Source organism: Solanum dulcamara, chromosome 9 (genome assembly GCF_947179165.1).
Source record: "Solanum dulcamara chromosome 9, daSolDulc1.2, whole genome shotgun sequence".
In the NCBI taxonomy this organism is placed as follows: Eukaryota; Viridiplantae; Streptophyta; class Magnoliopsida; order Solanales; family Solanaceae; genus Solanum; species Solanum dulcamara.
The window spans coordinates 8,101,118-8,126,455 of NC_077245.1; the positions used below are offsets into that span (position 1 = coordinate 8,101,118).

General features: G+C 33.6%; 4 protein-coding genes across 5 annotated transcripts; 3 read left to right on the top strand and 1 right to left on the bottom strand.

Moving 5' to 3' along the window:
* Nucleotides 1-90: 90 nt before the first annotated feature.
* Nucleotides 91-2,090, top strand: LOC129904012 (40S ribosomal protein S21-like). Of its 2 annotated transcripts, none has more exons than XM_055979544.1 (4): nt 91-195; nt 952-1,044; nt 1,152-1,284; nt 1,835-2,090. In XM_055979544.1, exons 2-4 carry the CDS (start codon nt 995-997, stop codon nt 1,898-1,900), a joined length of 249 nt encoding a protein of 82 aa, XP_055835519.1. In that variant the 5' UTR covers nt 91-195; nt 952-994; the 3' UTR covers nt 1,901-2,090. The 2 variants fall into 2 exon arrangements, with proteins under 2 accessions (XP_055835519.1, XP_055835520.1); XM_055979545.1 differs by having other exon boundaries at nt 129-195; nt 984-1,044.
* A 6,386-nt stretch (nt 2,091-8,476) lies between these two features.
* LOC129904014 (40S ribosomal protein S21-like) lies at nt 8,477-9,843 on the top strand. Its single transcript, XM_055979546.1, has 3 exons — nt 8,477-8,525; nt 8,602-8,735; nt 9,761-9,843. Exons 1-3 carry the CDS (start codon nt 8,477-8,479, stop codon nt 9,824-9,826), a joined length of 249 nt encoding a protein of 82 aa, XP_055835521.1. The 3' UTR covers nt 9,827-9,843.
* A 604-nt stretch (nt 9,844-10,447) lies between these two features.
* Nucleotides 10,448-11,160, top strand: LOC129903489 (uncharacterized). The gene is made up of 2 exons (XM_055979054.1): nt 10,448-10,742; nt 10,832-11,160. The coding sequence occupies exons 1-2, from the start codon at nt 10,448-10,450 to the stop codon at nt 11,158-11,160; spliced, it is 624 nt and encodes a 207-aa protein (XP_055835029.1).
* A 9,706-nt stretch (nt 11,161-20,866) lies between these two features.
* LOC129903292 (purine permease 3-like) lies at nt 20,867-22,457 on the bottom strand. Its single transcript, XM_055978801.1, has 2 exons — nt 21,530-22,457; nt 20,867-21,286 (listed from the first exon to the last, which is right to left on the bottom strand). Exons 1-2 carry the CDS (start codon nt 22,286-22,288, stop codon nt 20,930-20,932), a joined length of 1,116 nt encoding a protein of 371 aa, XP_055834776.1. The 5' UTR covers nt 22,289-22,457; the 3' UTR covers nt 20,867-20,929.
* Between the last annotated feature and the right edge of the window lie 2,881 nt (nt 22,458-25,338).

A 25,338-nucleotide genomic window follows, 5' to 3' on the forward strand; every position in this document is an offset into this window, starting at 1 on the left:
AAGAAATTCTTCACGGGCCTTTCTTTTAATCGACACCGGGTCGGATGGGTCAAAGGATCGGTTTTAGTAATTGCGCAAACCAACTAGGGCTATTTAAGTCAATCCAAGCTTCTTTAGGGTTTTTGCTTTAATAAACCTTTTAGCAGCAGCGCCGCTCTTCTTCTCCAAGCACATTCGTTGGTGTCTTTCTTCCAGGTACAATCTCGTTATCGCCTGCTCCCCTGTATTTTTTTCTTTAATCTCCGTATGTTATGGCCTAGCCAATTTTGTAGTGTATATCTGATTCCTTTCTTTTGGATACTTGCATGCTTCATATTCGTGTAATCAAACTTTGTGCTGGAATTGAAAATAGTATTTCCTGTATAGCATAATTGATTTATCGCCATAAAAGACGCTGTGTCTTAATGCCGTCTTTTGTTTGAAGCATCAATTACATGTTTGACTATTTGCATCCTTTTCTGATTGTGTTAAGAGAAGTATGCTTTGCATTTTGAGAATGATCTGACTAGGGTTTAACTTCACTTAGCAGCATTTCTGTTCAATAATCCTGGATAGGCACAATTGGAACTTAGTATTTGATAAGTGACTAATTTGGAATTTTGTTTGTGAAGATAAATGACAGAATTCCTGATTCCATCCCAATATATGATCATTAAAACTTGCATGTTTCAATTATTCAGATTTTTTAGAAAACGATGCTATTGTTTTGTTATCGGGACAATTTTGTATTCACACTTCCACAACTAGTACTTCCGTCTATTGATCTCCAAATGACACTTTTGAAATCTCTTAATATTTCATTTGATTCAAACTTGTATCATGTGAAGCTGAATGGTCCAAGTTTAATAAGTTTTACCTTTATGTCTGCCTTCGCGTCTGATACAAGTTTTGTTAGGATGTTGTTTTGTTAGTGACATGCCTTTTAATTTGCTTTCCCTTTTAAACCCCCAGGAGCTTCACTTCTAAAGTCTATTTGTGTTTAGCCATTGTCAAGATGCAGAACGATGAGGGACAGAACATGGACCTTTACATCCCCAGGAAGTGGTATGTATTTCTTACTTCCTTAATACTTAAGATTAAAATCCTTTGTCTGTTCAATGAAGATGTATGGTAGTTTGTCCTAGATAGTTAAACATACTATTTGGATACAGCTCTGCCACTAACAGGCTGATCACTTCCAAGGATCATGCATCTGTCCAGCTCAATGTTGGGCATTTGGATGAGTCTGGCCGATACACTGGCCAGTTCACAACTTATGCTCTCTGTGGATTTATTCGTGCTCAGGTAACTTCCTTGTTACTTCTGGATATCATGTTAGAGGAATTTTACCTTAAGATTGTTCTGAGTCGTGCCAAACAGTTTGTTTTCGGCGTCTTTCGAATTACTTGTTTTCTAAGAGTGAACTATTCTTTGTGCATCATGGGCTTTAAAAATGCATAATATGTCTTTGTATGTGGGGGGGGGGATGGTTGCCGTTTACATGGCTCACTAGCTTTAGGTGTGAGTACCTCTCATGCCAATACATTTTGCACAATATACTGGCAGTACCTATTTGGCTGGTTTTCTTGTCCCATTCTTCTCTCTGCGAAACTAAAACTGAAAATTGATCATTGATAACTAGCTTTGGTATACTTTAAAAGTAGTATCAGCTCTTTGCTTATATTGGTGTCTGGCATTCCGCTAGCTTATTATTATTCCTTGTCAAAAAACTTTTACAGAAAGAGAGATGCTTCTTTCACTTAGTATCTTCTTCTGGTGATCTATGTACTTTGCTTTCGACATTCATCATTTCTCTGTTACTGCAAATGATACGACTTGAAAACACTTTTTGCAGGGAGACGCCGATAGTGCTCTTGATAGGCTCTGGCAGAAGAAAAAGGCTGAAGTTGGACAACAATGAGGGTTTTCTATTCAGTATTGTATTGCCGGCAGTTTTTTTGTTGGTATTAGTGGCTGTTCTGTTTTATGTTTAAAGCTCATTATCAGACAAATGGAACATGCTTGTTACTATTTAGTGCAGTAACTTGATTATCTACAGTTGAGAAAACTTTTGGAGATGGCGGAGCAATATGATCTGTTGTTTTAATCAATTGGCCTTGTCCATGATCCATATCTTTCAGTTGCTATTTACTTGGCACTAAACTTGTTTTCCTTGGAACTGGTTTCATGCTTTCTTCTTGGTATTTTTTTATTGTATGCCCTTTACTTGTTTTAATGATAAATGATGGTGGTGCCTGGGATAGTTTTTCTTGTACCTGGACTATTCCATCCTACTAGAGTAGGTACGGGGTTAAGTAGTTCCAAGCCAAATTTATACCCTTGCCTTTTAATATATGCAATCTAGTTAGGACATCATGAGATCTCAGATTTGAACTCTACAAGAAACAAAAACATCCGGTGATTTCTTCTCATTTAATTGCTTGATATCTATATTGTTAGTGGTAGGTAACTAAAATAATAGTGACCTCACCAGTATACTCATACATATTTGAGTTTTTTTATGTGAATATGTTATTAAACTTATTTTAAATTTTATCGTGTTCTTATAATTTGTAGTGTGCCAATTAAATATTTTTAAATGTATTTTGTTAGATAAATGTTTATTTGTGTGAGATTTTAGTTACGTTTGTGGTTTTAAAAAATAAAAATTACGTCATGTCTGTAAGATTTTCATAATATAGAAAGCGTTTGATTAGAAAATATATCTCCTTTTGGGTGATATTCAATGTGATATATTTTTGCACAAGTGTTATTATAAATTACCCTTATTAAAGTCAATTAAAGAGTATTTGACTAAGTTTAAAAAGCACATTTTTGGCTCATCTTTGGATGTAGAGCCGTCAAAATGGATTTGGTCATGAGGCTGGTTCAATCCAACTCTTGAATTAAGTGAGGTTTGGACTAATTTTTTTTAGCTCATTTATGAACGAGGCTTTTTAGCCAGCTTCCCAGCCTTATAGGCTCAATTCGCGAGCCTCAGAGGCCAACCCGTGGATTGTGAATTTTAAAAATATTTATTATATATATATTATGTAGTGTTTTATTTTGTAAAATCTTTAGCAACTAGGTAATTGAATGTAATATAACTATGGATTTTTGACATTTTTTACTTTTGTGTTTATGCCTAATTTTTCGTTTCTCCTTTCTTGTCAAGTTTATGAAAAAAAATGATCATGTAATGTATATTGTTTCTGATGAATTCTATGAATATTGACTGTTGTATCTTGCATATTCTGTTGTTTTGTAAGTATTTCACTAAATTGTGTGCAACTCATAGACATGTGAATTTTTGACGTATTGGTGTTGTATTTATCAATGTTCAATGATTTTTCTAAGATGTCAATGTTGTCCGTTTTTTGATTGAAGGGCCAACCCGTAGCGCCGCTTAAGGCTGAGTTGGACTGCTATTTTATAGGTTCTTTAGTTAAAAGGGCTTGCCCGTTCGAACTCATTTAACTCGCTAGCCCTTTAGGATTGGATTGAGTTGGACCAACCCATTTTGACAACTCTATTTAGATATTTAATCTATAATATATTAAAAGCATGAAGATCCTTAATAATGTGATTGAACATTTTACCCTTCATTAAGAGACTTCGTTTTAAATAAAATCATTTTTTCACTATTTTAATTCAATTATTTTAATAATATTAGATATTGACTATAATAAACATAATAAAAATTAAATAAAAAATAATTTCTTATTATGATTAAATTTCTATAAGAAAAATCTGTTTTCAACTAAAATAAATTTGATCTAAAAAAAATTGTTAAAAAATGAGACTTAAAAGTATACAGTAAGTCGCATTCGCAGTTTGCGTTTTACTTTGTATTCTGTATTTTCTAAAAACATTACACACATTCTAGCAATTTGTAGTAAACAATACACATTTAAAATATAAAACTTTCTTTTAACACTCAATGATAAATTCCAAAAAGATATAGAAGTGAAAATCTAACTTTGGAGGCTTTTTGTGTATTTGCCACCTTTTCCCACATTGTAAACCATTTCTTTTACTTTTTTTTTATTTGTTTTGTTATATTAAATTACTTATCTTCTTCGTTTTATTTTACTTATCCTTATATATTAAAAATAGATATTTTAATTTTATTTATTTATTTTAATAAATTAAAAAATATATTACTATTTTTCTATATTAGCCTTTTGTATTAAATAACTATATAAAGTAGTAATAGTCAAATTTAATGTTTCAAAATATTTTAATAAGGTTAATTTAGTAAAATACAGCTCAAGTTAAAATTTTCTTAAGGAGTGTGTTCGGTTGACATAGGTGAAACTAATATGTAATGGAGGGAGTATTTTCAACTTTCAACCAATCATATTTAAATGAGCAGTGCACAAAAATCTAAAGGTCACTGATTTAATGCATAAAAATTAAAAATCATCCCAAAATGAGACTCGTAATTTTTTTTTGAACCAATCTCAGTGGCAAAATGATTTGCACTAAGAGATTCAAAATATAAAAAAATAAACATACGAAAAAACGGAAGAAATTTAATATCTATTATATACACACAAAAAATTATAACCATATATAAACAACGAGAGAATTACTTTTTTTCCAAATCCCCCTGCTTCTACCTAGCTCCTCCAGAGCCCAATGCCTCTACCAACCCGCTCAATAGCTCAGTTAACTTTTAAACGTATATCTCATTCATAGAATGCGTTTTACTTGCTTTTGTATCTTTCAAAAAATTTACATATTCTTTAATTTTTTTATTGAACACTCAATAATATATCCAAAAGGAGAATATAAGTGAATTTAATTATTTTTAAAAAGTTCATGTGTACATACGTCCAATACGATTAAAAATAGTTTATAAATACTTTAATTTTTTTTAGTCAAAATCGTTTGTACGATGAATGAAGAGTGTAATTTTGCACTTTTGAGTAATGAAAATATGTTGGACATTGACATAAATTAAAACAAAGGGGGATGAAATCATGAAATCTATTATTAATTAGAATTCATTTGGTAAATGAAGTGAGTGTGAAATTAATTGCAAAATGCTTTCATTTATCTTCATTTATATCACAGGATATAATTTTTTTTAATTGGATATTTTACTCTATTGAGGCATTTATATTAATTACTTATTTTCTTTGTTTTATTTTACTTGATACCTATATATTAAAAAAAGATATTTTTATTCTACTTATTTATTTTAACAAATTAAACGAGATTATTATTTTTTATATTAAATAACTATATAAAGTAATAGTAGTCAAATTTAGAGTTTCAAAATATTTTAATAAGGTTAATTTAGTAAAATACAACTCAAGTTAAAATTAAAGCCCCAAAATATTTTAATAAGGTTAGTTAGTAAAATACAACTCAGACTAAAATTTGAGTTTCAAAATATTTAAATAAGATTAGTTTAGTAAACTACAACTCAAGCTAAAATTTTCTTAAGGAGTGTGTTAGATTGACATGGGTGAAATAATATGTAACAAAGGGAGGAGTATTTTCAACTTTCAACCAAATCATATTTAAACGAGCAGTGCACAAAAATCTAAAGATCGCTCATTTAAGGGACAAAAATTATAAATCATCCCAAAATGAGACTTGCAAATTTTTTGAGTCAATCTTAGTGGCGAAGCCATGATTTGTACTAAGAAATTCAACATATGAAAAAATAAACATATGAAGAAATGGAAGAAGATTAACATCTACTATAAAAAAATAAATTAACCGTATATAAACAATGAAAGAAGATTTTTTTTTTCCGAACCCCTTGATCCTATCTAGCTCCAATCCGAAGCCTAATGCCCCTACTAACCCGCTTAATAGCTCAGTTAACTTTTAAACGTAAATCGCATCCATAGAATGCGTCTTACTTGTATTCTGTTTTCTAAACATATTACAAACATTCTAGCAATTTGTAGTAGACAATTAATGATATTTTCCAAAAAGAAATAGAAGCGAAAAGCTAACTTTCGAGGCTTTTTGTGTATTTGTCACCTTTTCCCACATAATACTAAACCATTTTTTTTTACTTCTTTATTGGTTTTGTTACTTTAATTACTTACTTTCTTTATTTTATTTTACTTGATTTATGTATCAAAAATAGGTATTTATTTTAAGATTGTCAATAGTTTAAGAATAAAATTAATAATTCGTATAAAATTTAGGAATATTTTTAATATTTCTTTCTGAAATTTGGTATTAACTTTAGTCTCATATTGAAATTTATCTCATTATTTATATTATAGGATTTTCATATAGAAGTTAGGATATAAATTAATAATCTGATGGGTTCACTTAATGAATCACGCCTTTTTCAAAGCATTACTATTCCTGAGTCGTTCTTACTTATTTCATCTCACGTATAAAACGATCCATGAGTACATATATAAAATTAGGTGAATAAAATGGTTTTATCCTTAATCAAGACATTTTGAGTTTGAATGTTAAGTATGAACAATATATTAGTAGACAACGTTTTCTTCTTTAATGAGTTTAATGTTGTTCGAAGTCAAATTAGTTGATACCTAATATGAACCAAATACTAAAAACAAAACAAAAAATTATGGTCAAATTAGCCTTTATAAATATTAAATATTAAATATTAAAATTATTTTTATTATAAAAATATATTTTTAATATATAAGATATACTATATTAAAAGTATGAAGGTTCTTAGAAATGTTGAGTAAACTTTTTGCACTTCATTAAAAGACTCTGCTTTAGACAAAATGGTGTTTTCACCATTTCAGTTCAATTATTATACCATTATTTTAATAATATTAGATATCAAGTATAACAAATATAATAAAAATTAAATGAAAAATATTTTCTTATTATGATTAAATTCTATAACGAGAATATTTCAACTAAAATAGACTTGATCCAAAAAAATTATCCAAAAATTTCAAAATAATAGGCAAATTTTTTTAAAAAAATTCTTTCAAAAATAGGTTAAAAAGGTCCAAAATATACGTCCAAAAAAAGGTTTTTTTTTTTACAAAAATAGGCAAAAAATTTCTACAAACACTTGAATTCTTAAGTTTATAGGACAATTTTAAATTTACCTTATATAAAATTAATTTATGTAATTCTATTTAATTATATTTTGGATCAAAATTTACAAGAACATATGCTACTTCTATTTTTTTTTCTTACTTTGATTTTGATTCAAGTCATCGTATTCATTATCACCATTTTTTCTATTTTTCTTTATTTCTTTTAGTTATTCATTTTAAAGATTAGATAATCAGCATTCAAGTCGTCTTCTTTCATTCATTATTACAACTCTTTTTTCTGTGTTTCTTTATTTATTTTAGTTAACAGCTTTCAAGATTATATATATTAATTATACATATGTAGATGTAATTAATTAATTAATTATGTGTGGTTGGTATTACATTTTTGGAATTACAACATATTAATATATATTATTTGTAACTTGGAAAGCTGCTTGTTTGTAATGCAAATACTATTGAAATTTATTGTCTTAAGACTAATGTGGATGATCAGTCTAGAATTGGTTCAGAAAAACTTGGACCAAAGTTGAATCACAATATATTATAATTACAATTTTAGAGCTACTTTCATGTAGTCATCTTTCTTTACCATAATCCTTTATGTCAGTGTTAATTTGTTATAGGTAATTACATTTTTTAAGCTTTGTATTATAATAATTCATTGTATTCATAATAATTTATTTTCTTATATATAAATTTATAAATTACGATCAATACACACTTGCATGCAAATCGTACGCTAAACTAGTAAATATTTTAAAGGCTTATATAAACCAAAATCAAACAAAAGAGGTTTTTCACCATCAACTTATAGGCACCTTTAATTTGATCAAATTACTTAATATTTTTTTCTAATTTTCAAAATACTTATTCAAAGTAAAAATTCCTAAATTCGTCAACATTTCATCTTCATTTGTCCGATGGGTCAAGAATCGGGTTCTATATTTCAGTCAATCCGTCGTGTTCTAGGGATTTCACTATCCTTTATTCAGCAGTTTTGCTCACATACTTTGCTGCCGTCTTCTAAGTTCCAGGTACAATCTCGTTCTCGTCCAATCCCATGTATTTTTTTTGCTTTAATCTCTGTAATATTTAGGATAAATAATTGACGATTAATGTAATCAAACTTTTTGCTGCAATTGAAATTTGGATTTCCTGCAACTTTTTGATTGTGTTAAAGTAGCATGCTATTTGCATTTTAAGTAGGATTTTAATCTCCAAGCAAGTCTAAACGTTTGAAATCTCTCGATATTTCATTTGATTCAAACTTGTATCATGTGGAGTTGGGATGATCCAAATGTAATTGGTTTGATGCCTTTGTAGTTGTCGAAATACTTCTGGATTACAATCTAATCGGGAAGAGCGAGTGGCATAATGTAGGCTCGCTACACATTTCTTTTTAATTTCCTTTCCCTTTTAAATCCCAGGAGCTTTCCACTTCTAAAGTCTATTCGTGTAAAGCCATTGTGAAGATGCAGAACGACGAGGGACAGAACATGGACCTTTACATCCCGAGGAAGTGATATGTTTGGATGAGAATCAGCTGCCCCTCTTTATCTGTTCAATGAAGATGTGACCGTATTATTATTTGGATGCAGCTCTGCTACTAACAGGCTGATCACTTCCAAGGATCATGCATCTGTTCAGCTCAACGTTGGGCATTTGGATGAGTCTGGCCGATACACTGTCCAGTTCACCACTTATGCACTCTGTGGATTTATTCGTGCCCAGGTAATGTTCTTTTGAATATCACGTTAAAGGAAGTTTACCTTCGGATTGTTCTAAGTCATGCTAAACAGCTCTTTTTCTGTGCTTTTCAAATTACATGAGTGTTCTGAGAGTTCACTACTTATTGTGTCTTGTGGACTTTAAAAATGCATGACTTATCTTTGTATGTGGAGTGAGATGGTTGCCGTTTACATGGCTCACTAGCCTGAGGTTCATTACCTAGCATGCCCAGGAGCGGATCTATGTAGTTGGACACCCCATGATCTCGGTTGAAAATTTATAAATACATGTATATTTGTATATATATTTATAAGGAAAATATAAATATTATACATGGCACCCTTAGAAATAATGAGCCTTATGGTGATAGTGGTTAAAACTCAGTTTACCATTGTAGCCTGTAGGGATGCAAGTTCGAGCCCTGTCGGGAGTTGTATTTTCTTATAACTTTTTTTCCATGCACATCATTAGCGAATTTATTGTAAAAAGAATTGTGAATAAGTAGATTAGAACCCTAGAACTCTTGTAAGTAAAATCTTAACTGAACCAACTGAACAAGTCTAAATTTGTATGCAAATTTGTTAATAAATCTTAAGTATTATCTTACTCTATGCTAGAAGTTTTTCCACAAGTTACTGTTCAAAGTAGCGTAGCACCCAGAGATTCAAAATCCTAGATCCGCCTCTGCATGCCAATAAATTTCTGACTGTTTTTCTTGTCCCATTTTTTTTGCAGTGCGAAACAGAAAATTGAGCATTTACAACGTGTTTTGGTACACTTTAATAGTAGTATTAGCTCGTTGCTTATATTGGTGGCTATTGTTCAGCTAGCTTTATTATCCATTGTCAAAAACTTGTTACAGAAAGAGATGATCTTTCACTTATGTTTTTGGAGATACAATTCGGGCATATATGATTTTTCTTTGCTGGAATTATTATCTTATGATCTTTCTGTGGTGGTTTATCTCGTTTCCTTTTGGCATTCATCATTTCGTGGCTACAGCAATTTACTTGTTAACATTTTTGCAGGGAGATGCCGATAGTGCTCTTGATAGGCTCTGGCAAAAGAAAAAAGCTGAAGTTGGACAACAATGAAGTATATTTGTTTTTATTAATGCTTAAAGTGAAGTAGACTCCCCTTTTTTCTCTATTTGATCTTCTTTCCCGTTTCTATCCATTCAACCTTCGCCTTTTCATTTACTGGAACCGAGCGTAATGTGAGTTATTTGTTTCCAAACTTTTGGACTGTAGCAATAAAAATCATATTTTTCTCACTGCATAGTTAAGTTTATTTCTGCCTCTTAAAAACTACAGTTCTAAAGTCTAACCAGATCTTGCGTTGTGCTTCTGTGACACATCCTTGATGGTTTTCAAGACCAAAGAAAAAAGTTGCAATGTTTTCTTCTCCAGAAGAATGTAGTGTCATATACTTTAAGGTTGAAATATAAACCTATTAAACATTGACTATTTAAAGTTATTTACAGAAGACTTCGATTATCTTGTTTAATTCCTTACACGATGTCGTGTTTAAATGAATTAGAGATAATCTTATCTCAAATACAATAAGGACCTTGTTTTTCTTTTTCTCTGCCATATTAGATTAGTTAACTCGTTAAGATCACGGGATATAATGGCATGAAAGTTTTGAACAATTAAAATAAACATATATAGAAGAAAAGGTGAACGACATACAGATATTAACAACCAAATGGAACGATGACACGCTTCTTTTATGTATCGGCATTGTTGATAAAGATATATCAAGAAGAAGCTGCAGCTGGAACCATGACACGCTTCTTTTTCTTCTTATATAAGCAAAAGAGAGCAATAGCAAATGCTAAGAAGAAAAGACCCCCAATTGATACACCTACAGCAATAATTGTTGAGTGTTTTCCACCTCCCCCTGATGGCGGGGCAACATCAATACTAGTACTTGATGGTGGAGGAGGAAAAGTACTTGAAGGAAAAGTTGGTGTGGGAAGTGGTGTTAATGCTGAAGGAGATGGACTTAGTTTTGAATAAGGGGTTGAAGGAGAGGGTGAAGGAACTGTACCACCATCTAGTGATGAAGGTGCTATTGCGAGTTTTTTGGTGGCATAGAAGGTGGTGTTCCTGGTGAAGAAGTTGGAGATTGCAAGTCACTTGATGGTAAAGACGTTGGTGAGGGTGGAATCTTGGAATTGTTTGGTGGTGAACTTGGACTTTGTGGGGGTGAAATAGGACTTTTGGAAGTATTTGGTGGTGAACTCGGAGTTTGTGGTGGTGGAGGAGGACTTGGTGGAGAAGATGTTGGTGTTTTTGTTTGGTTGATAGGACCAGGAGGAGGAGGAGCATTGGCTAATCTAGGATTTGAACTTGATGAAGGAGGCGGAGGAAATAGTTGTGGTGGCAATGTTGGTGGTGAGAGTGGGATATTCCCACCACTTTGATTAGGAGGGTTTGAAGGTGACGTATTATTACCACCGCCAGGAGGTGTTAAATTTGGCGGTTGGGTTATAGGAACCGTCACCACCGGAGGTGGTGGTTTCGGATCATTTGACGACATAGTAGGTGGAGGGAGAATAATATGTATAAGCCATTGCAATGCGCTTATGATATGACATTTTCTTTAAACTGCGCTTATAGTTTAATTTGATGGGCAAGAGGCATGTCCAATACGTGACTATATGTAGTGCAGTAATATATTTACGTATTATACATTTCGTTTGAAAAACTTTCGAACTTTGGTAAAAATGATTTTAAAAAAAATCAACATTTTAATGTTTGTCCTAACCTATTGTTTGGAGTTTTACAACTCTGGCATAATTGATTGTATGACTTGCTTTGACATCACTAATTTTTGCTAATGAAAGTGGGGTTGGTGTAATAATGATCATGGGCAAAGCTGTTGAGATGTAAAAGATTAGTTAGGAAATTAGTTAGAAGTAGGGGTATTATGGTCAATTCCATCTCTCTTAGTTAAACAAACTAACTACCAATTAGTTAGTTTGTTAGTCTAAGTAACTGTGTATATATATACATGTATATGTAATCAATGTAATGGGAATTAGGGCATTTTTCACAGAAGCCCCAATAATGAAAAATATCTTCCTCTCTCTACTCTCTCTACTCTCTCTTCTCTCAATCTTCATCTTCTTCTCCATACTGAGCTTAGATGTAAGAAGCTCAGTAAGAAGCTCAGAAAACTTCATGGTATCAGAGCTTGTTCGCAGTAAGAAGCTCAGACAGTTGAGTCAAAGACTCGAAAAAACCAGAGTCAAGGATTCAATCGAAAAATCAAGGTTCTAGCTCAGTTTTTTTTACAGATCTGAGCTTCATCGAAGCTTCATCGAAGCTCAAACGAATTTTCGCAACAAAGAGCTAAAAGGACAAAAAGATGACAGGCGAAGCCACAGATTCAGCTCAACGAGTGGCTGCATCAGGTTCATCAAACTCGACAGGTAATAATGGACAAAGTATTGACTATAATCATCCATTATTCCTTAGTCCCACGGATGTAAGTGGTATCAGTATCATATCGTTCCAGTTGCAAGGCATTGAAAACTATACCTTGTGGAATCGATCAATAAAACTAGCCTTGCTAGGAAGAAACAAGTTAGGTCTTGTGGATGGTACATGCAGAAAAGAAATGTATAGTGAAGAGTTATGGGGCCAATGGGAAAGGGTAAATGCGATTGTGTTATTATGGCTTATGAACTCAGTAACAAAGAGCCTACTTAGTGGAATTGCATTTGCGTCAAATGCTTCAAGTGTGTGGTCTGACTTGCAAGAGAGGTTTGACAGGGTTGATGGATCTAGAACCTACAGTCTACACAAAGAAATAGCTACTTTACAACAAGGAACAACGTCTGTTTCAACATATTATACGAGGCTGAAGGCACTGTGGGATGAGTTTGAAGTGTTAGTGCCTTCACCATATTGTAATTGTGAGAAATCCAGAGGATTTCTAGTCCACATGAATAGACAAAAGCTGTATCAGTTTCTAATGGGGTTGAACGACACATATCATCAAGCTAGGAGTCAGATTCTCATGATAGATCCTTTACCTACTATCAATCAAGCATATGCTATGATAGTAGGAGATGAAAGTCAGAAGGCTGTGGTGACAGGCATCAACAATTTGGGGCTTTATTCATCAAATTCTGATTCAATAGCCATGTACTCTAGAGTTGGAAATGGTTCAGGTGTTAATAACAGGTTTAAGAAAAATACATCCTTAATCTGTGAGTTCTGTAAGTGTAGAGGCCACACAAAAGAGTCCTGCTATAAGGTGGTGGGATACCCCCCAGATTTCAAGTCCAAAAGGAAGGTTCAGAGTGCAAACATGGTTCATGCAGACACTAATCAACTTCAGCAGTCAGGTCAGGCTAGTTTCTCTTATGGTTTGAACACAAATGTGAATAGTGAAGCAATATGGGATAGAAACAGCACAGGACAGCACAATGAAAACAAACTATCAGCATCTACCTCTAACAAGACAGCTGAGAAAGAGGTCAAGCAACTACTGCAGGGGTGTACATTCACAAAAGATCAGTATGAGCAGATTCTTATGATGATAAATCAACAGTCAGGATCAAGAGCCAATGTACCTGATTGCAATAAGGCAAACAATGCAGGTAAGGCCTTGTTTGTAACTGAAAATAGTGATGTGTGGATTGTGGATACAGGTGCAACAAACCATATGGTGTCTAAGATGGAGATGCTGCTAAAAGAGTCTGTACTTAAACTTGCCTCTTCGAAGGATGTGTGTTTACCAAATGGTGATACAACTCAAGTAACTCACATTGGATCTTGTAGTCTACCATCTAGAAGTCTGATCACTAATGTGTTCCATGTTCCGGAATTCAAGTACAACTTAATGTCTGTTAGCAAAATAACCAAGGAGTTAGGATGTTCAGTCTCTTTCTTCCCTGATTTCTGTGTTTTCTAGGAGCTCTACACTGGGAAGGTGAAGGAAGTTGGTAGAGAAGAGGGTGGCTTATATCTGCTATGGAGCCAATTAAATCAAGATATTGCAAGTAAGACTCAAGTTTCTGCCAACTCTGTAGATGCTGGTCAGTCAACAAACAAGGAATCCAATATGGAGCTATGGCATAAAAGGCTAGGACATGTATCTTCAGCTGTACTTGCCAAGATATTCAATATGAATAAAGTTAGTATGTGTAAGGTGTCTGAGTGCTTAGTGTGTCCATTTGCCAAGCAAACTAGACCTGTATTTTCTTCTAGCATCATAAAAAATAGTAGCTGTTTTGATTTGATTCATGTTGATCTTTGGGGTCCTTATAATACACCTACCTTTGATGGTAACAAGTATTTCCTTACAATTGTTGATGATTTTTCAAGAATGACTTGGCTATTCTTACTTAAGCACAAGTCAGATGTGTGTGTGTCTCTTAACCTCTTTCTAAAGTATACTAAGAATCAGTTTGGGAAGGTGGTTAAAGTTCTAAGATCTGATAATGGTACTGAGTTTGTTAACTCAGTATGTGATAGTATGTTTAAATCACTGGGCATTATACATCAAAGGTCATGTCCATACACTCCTCAACAAAATGGTGTGGCTGAGAGGAAACATAGACACCTACTAGAAGTAACCAGAGCCCTCAGATTTCAAACTAAAATACCTATCAAATTTTGGGGTCACTGTGTGCTGGCTGCTGCTTATCTAATAAACAGAACTCCCAGTACTGTGCTTGAGTTTAACACTCCCTATGAAAGGTTGTATGGTAGAAAACCAGGTTTATCTCATTTGAGAACACTTGGTTGTCTAGCTCTAGCCAAGAACCTCACTGAACATGACAAGCTTATGCCCAGATCAAAATCAGCAGTTCACATGGGATATTCTGAAGTACAAAAAGGCTATATCTTGTTTGATTTGCACAATAGCTCATTTTTTATCAGCAGGGATGTTCAATTTAGAGAAGACATATTTCCATTCTCCAAGAATGATAATTCTACATCTCCACAGTTGTTTGTAGACAACCTACAAAGTCTAGGTAATATAGCTCCACAGCTCCATCAAATGCCTCCATTCATAGTTTCAGGTACTGCTCCACCTGTTCTATCAGCAGAGGATACATGTGTGCATCCAAGAGGTGATGAGCAACACTGGGTGCCTACACAACCACCCACTGATGCAGGTGGCTCTGAGGTATCTGAACCAACTATCACTAGAAGATCTGTCAGATCCAAACAGCCTCCCATTTGGCTGAAGGATTTTGTTTCTCTGACTGCCAAACAGGATGTCCAATATCCCCTGTCCAACTATGTAGCCTATTCACATCTTTCACCATCTCATCAGTGTTTTATTGCAGCTACATCCTCTGTGATAGAACCCACAAGCTATGCTGAAGCAATCAAAGATCCCAGATGGGTTGAAGCTATGCAGACTGAGATCCAGGCCTTAGAAAGCAACAACACCTGGGAGATCACTTCATTACCTGCAGGAAAAAGACCTATTGGCTGTAGATGGATATACAAGGTCAAGTACAAATCCACAGGAGAAATAGAGAGGTTCAAAGCAAGGTTAGTTGCAAAAGGTTACAGCCAACAGGAAGGAATTGATTACAAGGAGACCTTCTCTCCTGTTGTGAAAATGGTCACTGTCAGAGCCATTCTCTCCATTGCTGTCTCTAAGAATTGGCACATCCATCAAATGGATGTCTTCAATGCCTTCATCCATGGGGACCTTGAGGATGAAATATATATGCAGCTTCCTCAGGGATTTGTCAGTCAAGGGGAGAAGGTGTGTAGACTAACAAAGTCCCTCTATGGGCTCAAGCAGGCTCCAAGGCAGTGGAATCACAAACTCACTGAAGCTCTAACCTCTCTTGAGTTCAAACAAAGTCAATATGATTACTCCTTGTTCATTAACAAGTCAGCAGAAGGTATTGTAATTGTCCTTGTATATGTAGATGACATGTTAATAACTGGTAGCAGCCTTAAACTGATAGAAGACACAAAGCAGGCTCTACAAAGAGCCTTCAAAATGAAAGACTTGGGGGAGCTCAAATACTTCCTAGGAATTGAGTTTGCAAGAACCACAGAAGGTGTACTCATGCATCAAAGGAAGTATACCCTTGAACTTATATCTGAGGTAGGACTATCTGCAGCCAAACCAGCAGGAACTCCCATAGACACCAACATCAAGCTCACATCAAGGCAGTATGATGATCATGTGAACAAGAGGCTGGAAGAATCAGAAGATCCTTTGGTAGATCAAGCTGCATATCAGAAACTTATAGGTAAGCTACTGTACCTCAATATGACAAGGCCAGACATCTCCTTCAGTACTCAGACACTGAGTCAGTTTCTAAATCAACCAAAAAGGTCCCATATGGAGGCTGCACTAAGGATTGTCAAATACTTGAAGAAACAACCTGGACAAGGTATATTATTGTCCAGCCAGTCAGATAGGCAAGTCACTGCATTTTGTGATGCAGATTGGGCTGCTTGCCCACTAACCAGGAAGTCAGTCACAGGGTTCATGATCAAGATGGGAAAGTCTCTGGTCTCATGGAAGGCAAAGAAACAAACCACAGTATCAAGGAGCTCAACTGAAGCTGAATATAGAAGTATGGCCTCGACTGTATCAGAACTTGTATGGCTGCTGGGTATGTTGAAAGAAGTGGATGCAGATGTTGAGCTGCCTGTTCAAATGTATAGTGATAGCAAAGCTGCAATTCAGATTGCAGCAAATCCAGTATATCACGAAAGAACAAAGCACATAGAGATAGATTGCCATTTTATCAGAGAAAAACTGCAGCAAGGCCTGATAAAGGTAAGTTACTTACCAACTCAAGAACAACCTGCAGATTTGTTAACTAAAGGGCTGTCAAGGGTTCAGCATGAGCATCTTTTGTCCAAGCTAGGAGCTTTGAACATCTTTGCACCTCCTAGCTTGAAGGGGAGTGTTGAGATGTAAAAGACTAGTTAGGAAATTAGTTAGAAGTAGGGGTATTATGGTCAATTCCATCTCTCTTAGTTAAACAAACTAACTACCAATTAGTTAGTTTGTTAGTCTAAGTAACTGTGTATATATATACATGTATATGTAATCAATGTAATGGGAATTAGGGCATTTTTCACAGAAGCCCCAATAATGAAAAATATCTTCCTCTCTCTACTCTCACTTCTCTCAATCTTCATCTTCTTCTCCATACTGAGCTTAGATGTAAGAAGCTCAGTAAGAAGCTCAGAAAACTTCAAAAGCCAACTCAAAACAGTAATAATATGCTCGTGCCGCAATTTAAAAACACTAACGCATTGTCCACATGTCTCTTTATTTAGTCGTAGTTGTATATAGCCTAACACTAATAATTTGATTTGCAATTTTATATATATATATATATATATATATATATATATATATATATATATATATATATATTTCTTGGTTATGAATATCTGAAATGGTTGTTTGCTGTTCAAATTTTTTTGTTTAGGCAGTTCATACCATCCATACATAGTATTTTGATCTAAGATTTTAATTCTTCCGTGTTTCAGCAGTTCATAGAGCTAAGACCCAAAATAGGGAAGAAACAAGCGTTTCCACGACTCTAGAGAAACCCCATCCCTCTCTTTCCTTTTTTTCGCCATGTCGCCACACGGGAAAACATAGGGACGTAAAAAAGGGGGTCCTATCAACTTGTTCCGACCTAGGATAATAAGCTCATGAGCTTATATTTGTTATAAATATTTTGACTGGTAAACAAATTTAACAAAAAATTATTTATAAAGAAACTGAGTTGGTCCATGTGCAATTTTTTCCGATAAGGTAATCCAAGTTGTATTAGTTTACTCCTCTTTTATTTTCGGTTGATAATTTGCTCTTCCTAAGATTGAAAAAAAATAGATATTTTTTCCCTATTAATCATTCGTTGAGAAAAATGGATAAAAAGTAGTAGTTTGGAATCTCATTAATGAAGATGCATCAGGGTAGGAGGCAATTCAGAAAAAAATAATCAGGTATTATGAATAGACAAAGCCTTAACAAATTATAGTTGAACATTTTTAATTTAATACATTCTAAATTGTAATTATTGTAAATAGCTTGGGGGAAGAATCTTTCATTTCTTGTCTTGGAGTCCAACTATAGCAAGCTTGTCCGCCACGATAAAATTATATTGTAACTTCTCTAAAGAAATGATGAATTCGACATCTATTCTGAATCTATACTTTTTCAAACAATAGAATAACAATAACATATTCAGTATAATTCATAAATGAGGTCTGGAGAGGATAGTATATACGCAAACCTTATCAACTATCTTGGATAGAAAGGCAATTTCCGACAAATTTAACATGTTTATTATTCAATAAAAAACCTGTTTTTGATTCAAATAACCATTTTAACTTCGTCTGTCAGGGTATTAAGAGGCCGTTTGGATTGACTTATAAGCTGCTTATAAGCTGTTTTCAGCTTTTTTTGAGTGTTTGACTGGCCAACTTAAAGTCATTTTATGCTTAAAATAAACCTCAATAAATAATTGGATTTATTTGGATGAATTTATTTTAAGCACTTTATAAGTTGAAAACAGCTTATAAGTAAAAAAAAGAAGTTGGCCTGCACCTACTTTTTTTTAAAAAAACTTATAAGCAGTTTTCAACTTAGAGCCCGTTTGGATGGGCTTAAAAAAAGTAACTTTTATGTATGAAGTGCTTTTAAAACTTTAAAGTGCTGAAAGTTATTTTTATAAATAAGCAGTTGAGTGTTTGGATAAAAGTGCTTAAATGAGGAAAATTATGTGAATTTTAGGGTTAAAAGAATAAAAAGGGTAGTTTGGAAATTTAGTTAAAATATAAGGGATATAAAAGTAACTTTCATGGTCAAAGAAAATGACTTTAAGCACTTAGAAAAAAAAAAGTTAGGAATCCTAACTTTTCATTTTTGACTGACTTTAAGAACTTTCTGGCTTAAAGTTAGCATTAGGCAAACACGTCCAAAAGCTGAAAAGGGGCTTTAAGTTGATTTTGATCAACTTAAAGCCAATCCAAACGAACTCTTATAAGCTGCTTAAAAATAAGTTAATCCAAACAGGCTATAAGATTGCTTTCCTTTTCCTTTTTTCCGTAGAAAGGCATTTAATGTCATTCCATGATGAGTTATCTTTTCCTTTTAAAACTCCCACTACAATGAGAACACTGGGTAGTAAACGAAATTCCTTTATCTTTTAACACAATTTTTATCCATAGATCTAGAGTTTAGTTTTCGTTTTATCTTATCCGCAAGCAGAGAAATCTGTTACTTAGGTAGAAATTAACTTTAGTTTTCACTATTAATAGTACATTATAGAATAAATATTTTTTTTGATTGTTCCACATCGACAATGAAAGAAAGACCTTTCCTAGTTATAAGTGATTTGAAATGAACACTGCTTTCTGAGCTTCATAACGTGAGCTTGTAACCCGAGCGAGGGTATCAAGGTGGTGGGATGTTGGGCTGATCCAGAAGGATGGGCCTTGTGGGCTATTCGCTAGCCTGACCTATCCAAGCATTGAGTTGAGCTTTGTGGCCCAAGCGAATGCATGGGTTACATGGCTCCTAAAGTGGGGTGAACTGCGTGAGGCTGTCTTCACAGAGCAAAGAATAGCTTCCGCTCTCTGCAGTGAAATAGCTTCCGCTCTCTGCAGTGAAAGGATAATGGGTCAGAGCTCACTAAGTCCACCACTTTTTGGCTAAATATGGGCTTAGCCCAGTCTATTAAATATTATATTTTGAATATAGCTTATACTTGTTATAAATACTTTTGCTGGTAAGCAAATCTAAGAAAACATATATAATGAAACTGAGTTGGCTCATGTGCCATATGCACACTATTGAGTAGATTCATAGCCCAGTAGTGTGTACATGATTTTATGAAAGCAGTATCAGCTTACAATCACAACTTGGCTTATAAGTGAGTTTGAGTATGAGAGTACTGTAATAGTTTGTGAACAAGTTATATGTGGAGATCATATAATGACGAGATTAATTATCTAGTACATTCTTTTAATTAAAAACCATTCACCAAGGCTATACTAATCCAAGGTGATGGGGGGTTTGACATGATCTCTACCTATCTATATAATCACCCCAAAAGTATAGGGAAGAGGACATAAACCTTGGCCTCCGAAGCAATATGAAGAACAGATAATCTCATCCTTGAGTAGAAATTGAATAAGCACATGTAAGCAAAAGAGATGACTTATATCTAATGTTACAATTAAAAGCAAGTTTGTCCACCACAAATTTGACTTCTCTGTAGCAATGATGAATTCGACATCTATCATGAGTCTATATACTTTTTCAAAATAATAGATTAAACATGTTTCTTAATCAATAAAATCATGTTTTGATTCAAATAATCATTTTAACTTCTATCGACAGAGAGTTCATCTGTAAGTATATTTAAATATCATCCCATGATAACTCATCTTTTCCTTTTAAAAACTCCCACTACGATGGGAACACTAGAGAATCAAATTGGACGAAATTCTACATCTTTTAACACTTTTTAAATCCATAGATCTAGAGTTTAATTTAATCTTATGGTAGGCAAAGAAATCTGCTAATTAAGTCCTAATTAAATTTAGTTTTCACAATTAATGGTACATTGTATAATAAATAAAAAAATTCAATTATCCTACATTGACAAAGAAAGAATGATATTTCTTAACTTTAAGTGATTGGGAATGAACATTGCTCGCCGAGCTTTGTAACACGAGCTTGTAACTCAAGTGAGGGCATTAATGTGGTGAAATGTTGGGCAGATCCAGAAGGTTGGACTTTTTGTGCTATTCTCTGGCCTGCCCTATCCAAGCATAGAGTTGCGCTATATAACCCAAGCGAAGGCATGGCTTGCTTGACTCGTAAAGTGGGGCGGACTGTGTGAGGCTGGTTTCACAGAGCAACGATTAGCTTTCGCTCTGTGCAGTGGAAGGATAATGGGTCAGTGCTCATTGAGTTCAACAAAAGCCTGATGGACTGCTCCAACTAAATCATCATTTTTTGAGATATAATAATATGTATATAAATTTTATATATCGGCTAGAAAAATTATTTTTTGAGATATAATAGTATGTATATAAATTTTATATATCGACTAGAAAAAATAATTAGTGAATCCGTACGACACACAATTATAACATAGGATATCAAAGTAGAAATTATTCATGATATTATACAAAAGAAAAATACATGCTTTAATTACAAAGACATCAGACAGGTGAGGTTTGAACCACTTCTGTTTGGGAAATTGGATTCTCCTCTCTCTTCTTCTTCTTCTGGTGGCTTTGTTTCATTTCACCATATAAGTATGAAACAAATCCCCAAAGAGAGAGGAATATAGCAAGCCCCTTTGTAACTTGAAATGTTTCATGAAATAAAAGTACACCTAATAATTCTGTGAGTGGAAGTAAAAAGGCAATTAAAATTCCACACAGCAATGATGAACCATATTGGACTACTCCAACAATTCCTAGTGTCGAAAACTGCCAAATAATAGCACTCCATACTAGCACCAAATAATATTTAGCTTTTCCTACCTCAAACCGGCTTGCTTCCCTTGAAATTGCCTGTAAAAATTGCATCCAGAGTTACGAAAATACCACGTTTTGTCGAAAATATAATTAAATAAATATAAGTAAGTTCTTTTTATAGCTTAATTGAACATTTTTAGTACTTATATATATGCACATAAATACTACGATATGTTTGACATAACATGTTTAAAAGTCTTCATTTTTTTTTTCGTTCTTTATAGTATGTTCTGCCAAAAATGGAAGGATAAAAAAAACCTTGATTGGAAATTGTCGTACCTGAAAATCCTTGTTAACAATCATTCCAACAGTGCAAAAAGCAGAACCAAAAATGTTAAGTATCATCTGAATCTCCAAAATCATAATGTAAGTTATATTTTTTTGAGCCTTCATGTAAATCAACTCAAGTAGAGGCAGAGCAAGCCCTGTTGACGCAGCAGCCAAAAGAGTCATTACAAACCCCAAAACATATTGTTTAGTTGACTCTCCTTTTGGTCGATCACTATCTGCCCGAAGCGCTAAAGTTCCCGCTCCAACGATCAGTAAAACAACAGCATTCACCGAATACACCGTCAATTTCTGCTTCACTATAAGAAAAGCAAATACCACGGTGAATCCGAGCTGTGCTGCATAAATAACGGTTGAAGTCGAAACGGGGAGTTTCGCGGGTCCCCATGCGTAAAGATAACCGGCTAAGCCAACAAGAATGCCTAATGCCGCTGATGATGTGAACTCCTGACGAGTTATGAAAATAAAGTTGGTATCAGGTCCCTGAATTTTTAGACGGAAAAAATAAGCAATGATTAGAACAATGAGAATAATTGGCCATCCAATGCATGCTAGCCAACTAGAAAGCCAAATTCTTTGGCCACCGTGGAGGAAATAGAGGCGTGAGATTAAAGGGCCACCACAGTAGCCTATGCCCAGAGTGATACAGTTGAGTACAAGTATAAATTTTCTCCATCTGCTGCTGCTTTGATTGTCCATTTCCAATTTTCTTGATCTTTGTTTATAATGATAGGTTTTTTTTCGTCTCATTTATGTGAAAATATTTGTCTGTATATGAAATTTTTGTAATAAAAAATTCGTGAATTGGGATGGAGGAAGTGATATATCCAAGTATGTAGAACAATAAATAATTGTGAGGATAAGTAAATGATTGAGGGCGTCGTCATTGAACAGGGCAGGGTTGTTTTGGTATCATTTGGAGAAGGAGCTAGAATATAGTTTATAGGTCGATAAATTGAGTAATTTTGATTGAAGCTCTTTTTTTTTTAATCTTAAAAAATTTATTAAATTTGTACAAATTATTATACTTTAGAACTAGTAACTTAAAAAAATTAAAATATTAAAATTCATAAATTTTAAATTCGAAAAAGAATATTAATCATATGCTATAATGACGCAACATTTCTGGCATGAGCTGCTTGTTCTCTAAATTTTTTGTCACTCGACTGTACCGCCATAAGCAGAATTTGTCCTTTAGTTTCCTTTGTTGTTTTTTTCTTCGTAAGAAAAAAGATCATTCACTTATTTTTTTTTTATTTTTAGGAAAAATTATTTGAATATATAATTTATTTTATTATATTCTCTAAAAAAATTATTATTTAAAAAAGTTATAAAAATTTCTACTCTTTCTTATTTTCGGATATATCACTTTACACTATGTATTGATCGAATATATTACTTTACGCGATGTATCGATCGGATTCATCACTTTATGTGATGTATCGGGACGTTAAGTGATGAGAGGGAGGATGTAATTCAGCTCGACCTACAGGGAGAGGGAGGGTGATCGAGGGGACCCATACCTTCGATCTCTTCTCTATGGCGGGAGGTTTCTTTCGTATCAAGAATGTGTTGGGGAGGCCAGGGAAGATGGATTGGATCAAGAGGCGATGCTTATGTCTCTTTTTTCTCGATAGGATTCCCATCATTTTCAGTCTACGGCGAAGGAGACAAAGGCGAGGCACCGAACATGTTCTATCATATCCGGACGAAGATGTGATGTATCGGGACATTGAAGAATTTATCCAAAACTAAGACGCGATGTATCGGAATATTTTTGGATCTTTCGGATTCCACCAAATTTAAAGAATTTTTCAGTTTTTACATACCGATGCAGTTAATTTAGCGTCATGAATTTGCATCAAAGTCTTTATATATATATATAGGAAAACAAAGAATCATTTAACAAATTGTTCTTTCGTTGATTTTCCTTTAGAGGCAATGATTGAAAATTACCCTAGTGCTTCTGAGGGTTCACGTGTCTTTTCCTCAATCACAAGTGAGTGATTTGTGATAGCTCATGTCTTTAAGGGTTATTTGTGATAGCATTATAATTGCTATTGTTGTACACTGGATGTCATTTTATCAAGTAGGCCCACTTGAAAGTGGGCAAGTTGCCCACTTGATTTTTTTCCTTTATATGTGTTGTCTTTTTTCTTCTATAAATGTCAACTTTGGCATTAAGAAGAAGACATAGATACGGAAATAAAAACATGACTTTCTCAATTCTCTCTCCATCATCTGTTTTTCCCTCTTATTCTCTCTTTATTTTGTCAAGTTAATTTATTTATAATACGTTATTAGTACAAAGTTTTAATTTTTTCAGAAAATTAACTTCTATATCAGGTATACCTACTGAAGAAATTTAATTTTAGTTGTCTTTATTATTTTTAAAATTAATTTTTATCATGTCAAACTTGTCAAAATTAAAATTTATGGCACTTGATATTTCTGGCAAAAATTATTTGTCATGGGTACTTGATGCTGAAATCCACCTTACCGCTAAGGGTCTTGGTGATGCTATAATCGAAAGAAATAAAGCATCTAGTTAGGATAAAGTGAAGGCTATGATTTTCCTTCGTCATCATCTAGATGAAAGCCTGAAGGTTGAATACTTGACAGTAAAAGATCCATTTGAATTGTGGAAAAATTTGAAAGGGAGGTATGACCATCTCAGGGCAACGGTATTGCCAAGGGCTCATTATGAATGGATGCACTTACGGTTTCATGATTTTAAAACTGTAATTGAATATAATTCTGCTGTATTTAGAATAACTTCTCAATTAAAATTATGTGGGGAAACTATAAATGATGAGGACATGTTAGAAAATACACCAACTACTTTTCATGCCTCTAATGTGATATTACAGCAGCAATACCATGAAAAGGGTTTTCAAAATACTCTGAATTGATCTCATGCCTTCGGGTGGCTGAGCAACATAATGCCCTTTTAATGAAAAATTATGAAACCTGTTCCACTGGAACTGCTTCGTTACCGAAAGTAAATGTGGTAGAAGTACATGGCCAGTCTAAAAGAAGACAAAATAAAAATTAAGGCCACAATAATGTGCGTGGACATGATAATGACAGAAGACGATATAATAATTGGCATGGTGGTGGTCAACATAAAAGGGAGAACAATATGAGTTCTCAAAGTAGTCCTTCAAGAAGTAACTGTCATCGTTGTGGCATGAAAGACCACTGAAAAAATGAATGTCGGACGCCTAAGTATTTTGTAAGGCTTTATCAAAATTCATTCAAAAGAAAGGCAAATAGAGGTGATGCCTCTTCTTCTAATGCTTGGATAGAGTCACATTTGACGTTTGAAAATAATGTTGAGGCAAGACCTTCGCATAATGATAATATTGAAGCAAATCTGGCTTTGAAGATGACGATTTTAATGACCTCAATGATATTACTCATTTGGAGATTGTAGACTTCTATAAGAATTATAATTGATGTTAAATTTTATTATATGATTTACAATGTGTTGTCATTTTTATGTACTGTTGATTATTATGTTTGTACGTTTATCTATTTAAAGAAAAAAAGGACTTATGTTTTTTTCTAGCAATATTGTTACTTATTTTAACTTCTATAATATATTTTTATTTTATAAAAATAAATAAATTTCTCAGTCTTCAATTGGATCCAAGATGAGTAATAGAGATATGTGCCTTTTGAATAGTACCACAACTCATATGATATTAAAAAAAATATATATTTCTGTCATTTGATTATGAAAAAGGCTTATGTCAATACAATATCCGATAGTACAAAATTGATTGAAGGCCTGGAAG